The sequence below is a fragment of the Mizuhopecten yessoensis genome, unplaced genomic scaffold, assembly GCF_002113885.1.
Source record: "Mizuhopecten yessoensis strain PY_sf001 unplaced genomic scaffold, ASM211388v2 scaffold1411, whole genome shotgun sequence".
Classification (NCBI taxonomy): domain Eukaryota; kingdom Metazoa; phylum Mollusca; class Bivalvia; order Pectinida; family Pectinidae; genus Mizuhopecten; species Mizuhopecten yessoensis.
In genome coordinates this window covers 94,730-101,217 of record NW_018404033.1, presented here as the reverse complement: position 1 = coordinate 101,217, position 6,488 = coordinate 94,730, and the positions used below count along the sequence as shown (strand labels likewise).

Here is a 6,488-nt window from a genome sequence, read left to right as displayed (position 1 = left end):
AAGATGGCTGCCTGTCGGCCATGTTGTTTATCCGATCAGTCTCAAAAGTTGCCCTGTGCAGCTAGGGACCAAGGGGAACCTACATATAAAATTTTGAGAAAGATCCCAATGGTACTTCTTGAGAAATAGCGATAACAAACTTTCACTATCAAAATCCAAGATGGCTGCCTGTCGGCCATGTTGTTTATCCGATCAGTCTCAAAAGTTGCCCTGCGCAGCTTAGGACCAAGGGGAACCTACGCATAAAATTTGAGAAAGATCCCAATGGTACTTCTTGAGAAATAGCGATAACAAACTTTCACTATCAAAATCCAAGATGGCTGCCTGTCGGCCATGTTGTTTATCCAATCAGTCTCAAAAGTTGCCCTGCACAGCTAAGGACCAAGGGTAACCTACAAATAAAATTTGAGAAAGATCCCTCTGGTTCTTCTTGAGAAATACAGATAACAAGAATTGTTTAAGGACGGACGACGGACGGACGACGGACCATGGACGCAGGGTGATTTGAATAGCCCACCATCAGATGATGGTGGGCTAAAACGTGTAGCATGTCTAATTTTAGATGTTCCATTTGAAACTCCTTCAAAAGAAATGTTTTCTGTGTTGAAATGGATGCCTATAAAAATGTATATAATTATAGGAAGTCTGTAATGACCTTCAAATGTGTACATGGACTTGCTCCTGAATATTTATGTTCTTGTTTTAAACATGTAAACAGTGTCCACTCCAGAGCTACACGACGGGCTGAACAGAATATGTTGTACATTCCTAATTTTAGGACATGTTCTATTCTAGTCACTTTGTTTTATCAAGTTGTAAGACTTGGAATGCACTTCCAATTGATGTAAGGTCATCACCATCTTTTAACACTTTTAAGCATAGAGCTATAAAGCACTACTGTGATTCATACTTTTAGATAAAGAAAACAGTTTTTAATTTATGCTATATTAGCCTTTGGACCAGGTGAGCTATAAATGATGATCTTTCTTTCCATGCACTGAAATTGAATGTAGTACCTCTGAGTCAGGAGAAGAAGATTTTTGAAATATTGGTTAAATTTCCCTTTGGGGCTCCGCCCTGGCCCCAGGGATTGGGGTAGGAATCCCAATTTAACAATTTTGTAGCCTCATCTACCAAGGATGATTCTGACCAAGTTTGAAAAAAATCCATCCACCGGTTCTTTAGAAGAAGTTGAAAATGTAAAGGTTTACACATGACGCACGACGACCGACGACGGACGGAAAACGATTAGAATAGGTCACTTGAGCAAAGCTCAGGTTACCTAAAAAGATACAATCATTATTAAATAAGCCTTCGTTCCCTGTTCACACATGCCCTCAATCATATACTACTCAATTCTACTTCAAGGCCCTCCCAATCCAGCTGATCGTCAGTCAACTATTATAACTGTGTCATTAGGCCTAAACACCAGGAAATGGATAATTACCTGAATGACACAACTGATTCAGAGGGTCATCTTCAGAATCTGATGCAAGCGACAGCGATCGTGAATCTGAAAATGAATTAATATAAATTACATGTATGTACATGATAACATTTAAATGATATGATCTCGATTAAATGTTTTGACATTTTTAAGCATGTAAAGTAAATGAGAAAGTCTCCACAAAAACAAAACTTTTTATGTTTTCAAAAAAAAAAGAGAGGCCCAATTGCCCTGTATCACTCATCTTGTATTAATCTCTCACCGCATACCTAAACAAGAGGCCCAGAGCTCACCTGAATATTTAAGCAGTCATAGCAAAATATTCTCATTAAATACTATATTGCACTACAAATATTTCCCTCGCAAACTTTGTCGGCTCCATCTGTTGAAACTACCAACCAAATATTATTATAAGATTCTATGCTTATTGGTCCTTCTTCAGAAGTTAATTGACATATTTTTCCCTGTGACCTCGTAAGTAGGTCAATGTCATTTTCCTTCTCATACTTTGTTAGCTCTATCCCAAAAAGCTACCAGCTTTTGAATTTGTTCTTATGAATCCATTCCATTCCATTCCATTTGGTTCTTGAGAACAAATCCTTTAAAATGCTGTTGATCTCTGTCCTTTAAGGTAGGTTGAGGTCATTTTCATTCGCAAACTTTGGTGAGCTCTACCCCAGGAAGCCACCAGCCAAATATTATAATTTTATGCTTTCGATTATTTAGAAGAAACCGTTTGATGTTTTTGACATATTTGACACCTGTAACCTTGAAAGAAGGTCAAGGTCATTTTCATTTTCAAACTTTGTTGGGCTCCATCCCAGGAAGCCATCAGCCAAATATGAAGATTCTATCCCTTTTAGTTCTTCAGAAGAAGTTGTTTAAAGAGTTTTTACATTTTTGACCGCTGTGACCTTGAAAGTAAGTCAAGGTCATTTTCATTCTCAAACTTTGTCGGGATCTATCTCAGAAAGCCAACAGCCAAATATAAAGATTCTATACCTTTGAGTTCTTCAGAAGAAGTTGTTTAAAGAGTTTTTACATATTTGACCGCTGTAACCTTGAAGGTAAGTCAAGGTCAATTCCATTCTCAAACTTTATCGGCTCCATCCAAGGAAGCCATCAGCCAAATATGAAGATTCTATCCCTTTTAGTTCTTCAGAAGAAGTCGTTTGAAGAGTTTGATACATTTGACCCCTAGGCCTGTGACCTTGAAAGTAGGTCAAGGTAATTTTCATTCTCAAACTTTGTCCGGCTCCTGCCAACGAAGCTATCACCCATATATCATGACTCTAGGCCTGTCCATTCTTCAGAAGAAGTCGTTAAAAGGAAAAGTTGACGGACGCCGACAGACGCCAGACGGACGGACGACGCGCCATTTCATAAGCTCACGAGCCCTTAGGGCAGGTGAGCTTACAATGGACTAATTATGTCAACCATTTGAATGGACTGAACTAAGCCAAAGGCCAAATACCATTACCTATGACTCTTAGTTAATATTCAAAACCTGTTAAAAAGTTTAAACATATTTGACCTGTAACTTTGAAAGTCGGTCAGCGTTAACCATTTGAACAAGCTTGGCAACCTTATCTGACATTAAGGTTTCCGAGACGACCTGACTGATATTAAGGTTTCCGAGACGACCTGACTGACATGGTGGTTTCTCAGACGACCTGTCTTGAATGATGGTTTCTAAGACAACCTAACTGACATTATGGTTTCCAAGACAACCTAACTGACATGGTGGTTTCGAAGACAACCTAACTGACATTATGGTTTCCAAGAAAACCTAACTGACATGGTGGTTTCAAAAACAACCTGACTGACGTGGAGGTTTCCAAGACAACCTGTCTGACATGGTGGTTTCCAAGACAACCTAACTGACATTATGGTTTCCTAGACAACCTGTCTTACATGAGGGTTTCCAAGACACCCTGTCTTACATGAGGGTTTCCAAGACAACCTGTCTTACATGAGGGTTTCCAAGACAACCTGTCAGACATGGTGGTTTCGAAGACAACCTAACTGACATTATGGTTTCCAAGACATCCTTACTGACGTGGAGGTTTCCAAGACAACCTGACTGACATGGTGGTTTCCAAGACAACCTGTCTTACATGAGGGTTTCCAAGACAACCTGTCTTACATGAGGGTTTCAAAGACAACCTGTCAGACATGGTGGTTTCCAAGACAACCTAACTGACATTATGGTTTCCTAGACAACCTGTCTTACATGAGGGTTTCCAAGACAACCTGTCTTACATGAGGGTTTCAAAAACAACCTGACTGACATGATGGTTTCTAATACAACTTGACTGACATGATGGTTTCTAAGACAACCTGACTGACATTATGGTTTCCAAGACAACCTAACTGACATGGTGGTTTCCAAGACAACCTAACTGACATTATGGTTTCCTAGACAACCTGTCTTACATGAGGGTTTCCAAGACAACCTGTCTTACATGAGGGTTTCCAAGACACCCTGTCAGACATGGTGGTTTCCAAGACAACCTAACTGACATTATGGTTTCCAAGACATCCTTACTGACGTGGAGGTTTCCAAGACAACCTGACTGACATGGTGGTTTCCAAGACAACCTGTCTTACATGAGGGTTTCAAAGATAACCTGACTGACATTATGGTTTCCAAGACAACCTGGTTGACATGGTGGTTTCCAAAACAACCTGACTGACATGGTTTCCAAAACAACCTGACTGACATGATGGTTTCTAAGACGACCTGACTGACATGGGGGTTTCCAAGACAACCTGACTGACATGGGGGTTTCCAAGACAACCTCCCTGACATGGTGGTTTCCAAGACAAGAGGCCCATAGGGCCTGTATTGCTCACCTGGATATCTAAGCAATCATGGCAAAATATTCTCCAAATGAGATCCATGGGAATATGCCAGAGCCCAATGCCAATTCTTGTAGTATGTCTGGATTAGATTTTTCATGCCCAGCAATTTAATGTATGGTTATGGGGTGGGGATCTTAACTGTTTCCAAGCTGTGACTCAGAAACTAGGTCCCTAGGGATTCGGTCAGACCCCAGGGTTTATTCTAATACCATGACTACTTTTGTCTCTTTATGCCAAGCATTTGTATATATAGTTCTGGGGTGGGGATCTCAACAGTTTCAAAGTTATGACCCAGGGACTATGTCTCAAAGGGTGGGGCCAGACCATGGGCCTTCCTGGAAGCAAATGTGCATGCATGGGGGGTTGTCAGCCCCACCATTTGTACAATTTTGAATCTCCACTACCAAGGAATGCTTCCAGTCACACATGGTTGATAAATCAATATAGCCCAATTGCCCCCGCCCCTCAGGTCCCCAGGGGGCCAGACCCACGGTTTATACAAAGTTGGTTCCCCTTCACCCAAGGATGCTTCAGACCAAATATGGAACAAATCCTTTCATTCCTACAGAATAAGAAGGATTTAAAAGAATTTGCTATATTTCCCCTATTGGGCCCCGCCCCTCAGGCCCCTCAGGGGCCAGATCCCCGATTTATACAAAATTGGTTCCCCTTCCCCCAAGGATGCTTTAGACCAAATATGGAACAAATCCTTTCATTCCTACAGAAGAAGAATTTACTATGTGTTCCCTATTGGGCCCCACCCCTCACGCCCCTTGGGGGCCACACCCACGGTTTATACAAAATTGCTTCCCCTTCCCCCAAGGATGCTTCAGAGCAAATATGGAACAAATCCTTTCATTCCTTACAGAAGAAGAAGGATTTTAAAGAATTTGCTATGTTTCCCCATTGGGCCCCACCGCTCAGGCCCCTCAGGGGCCAGATCCCCGATTTATACAAAATGAGTTCCCCTTCCCCCAAGGATGCTTTAGACCAAATATGGAACAAATCCTTTCATTCCTACAGAAGAAGAAGTATTTTATAGAATTTGCTATGTTTCCCCTATTGGGCCCCGCCGCTCAGGCCCCTATGGGGCCAGACCCACGGTTTATACAAAATTTGTTCCCCTTCACCCAAGGATGCTTCAGACTAAATATGGAAAAAATCCTTTCATTACTACAAAAAGAAGAAGGATTTTAAAGAATTTACTATGTGTTCCCTATTGGGCCCCGCCCCTAAGGCCCCTTGGGGGCCAGACCCACGCTTTATACAACAAGAGGCCCAATGGGCCTGCATCGCTCACCTGTTATTAATCTAACACTTGTAATCTTAAAAATTCATAAGAACCTATTAAAAGATTTAAACATATGACGCCTCTGACCTTGATTGTCGAACAAGGACATTAGGTTGAAAGTGGATCAAGGTCATTCATTTGAACTAACATGGTAGTCCTTCATACCAGCATGCTACATGCCAAATTTCAGTACCCTGGCCCTTTTGCTTATTGAAAAGAAGTCGCTTGAAGATTTAACGACATTTGACCCCTGTGACCTTGAAAGTTCGTCAAGGTCATTTAGTTGAACAAACTTGATAGTCCTTCATCCCAGCATGCTACAGGCCCAATATCAGTACCCTGGGCCTGTTGGTTATTGAGAAGAAGTTGTATGAAGATTTTATGACATTTGACCCCTGTGACCTTGAAAGTTCGTCAAGGTCATTTAGTTGAACAAACTTGATAGTCCTTCATCCCAGCATGCTACAGGCCCAATATCAGTACCTTGGGCCTTTTGGTTATTGAGAAGAAGTTGTATGAAGATTTTATGACATTTGACCCATCTGACCTTGAAAGTAGGTCAAGGTCATTCATTTGAATAAACCTGATAGTCCTTCACCCCAGCATGCTACAGGCCCAATATCAGTACCCTGGGCCTTTTGGTTATTGAGAAGAAGTTGTATGAAGATTTTATGACATTTGACCCATCTGACCTTGAAAGTTGGTCAAGGTCATTCATTTGAATAAACCTGATAGTCTTTCACCCCAACATGCTACAGGCCCAATATCAGTACCCTGGGCCTTTTGGTTGTTGAGAAGAATTTGTTTGAAGATTTTACGACATTTGACCCCTGTGACCTTGAAAATTGGTCAAGGTCATTCATTTTAACAAACTTGGTAGCCCTT

The 6,488-nt window shown here is 41.4% G+C and overlaps 1 protein-coding gene across 1 annotated transcript in view; it reads right to left on the bottom strand.

The window, feature by feature from the left end:
* LOC110462016 (disks large homolog 5-like) overlaps positions 1–6,488 on the bottom strand; it is a gene marked incomplete at its 3' end in the record, with an annotated part of 193,122 nt that overhangs the window by 140,775 nt on the left and 45,859 nt on the right. Inside the window, exon 2 of the mRNA XM_021515790.1 lies at positions 1,448–1,513. Coding sequence (XP_021371465.1) covers positions 1,448–1,513 — 66 coding nt within the window. The remainder of the gene's footprint in view (positions 1–1,447; positions 1,514–6,488) is intronic.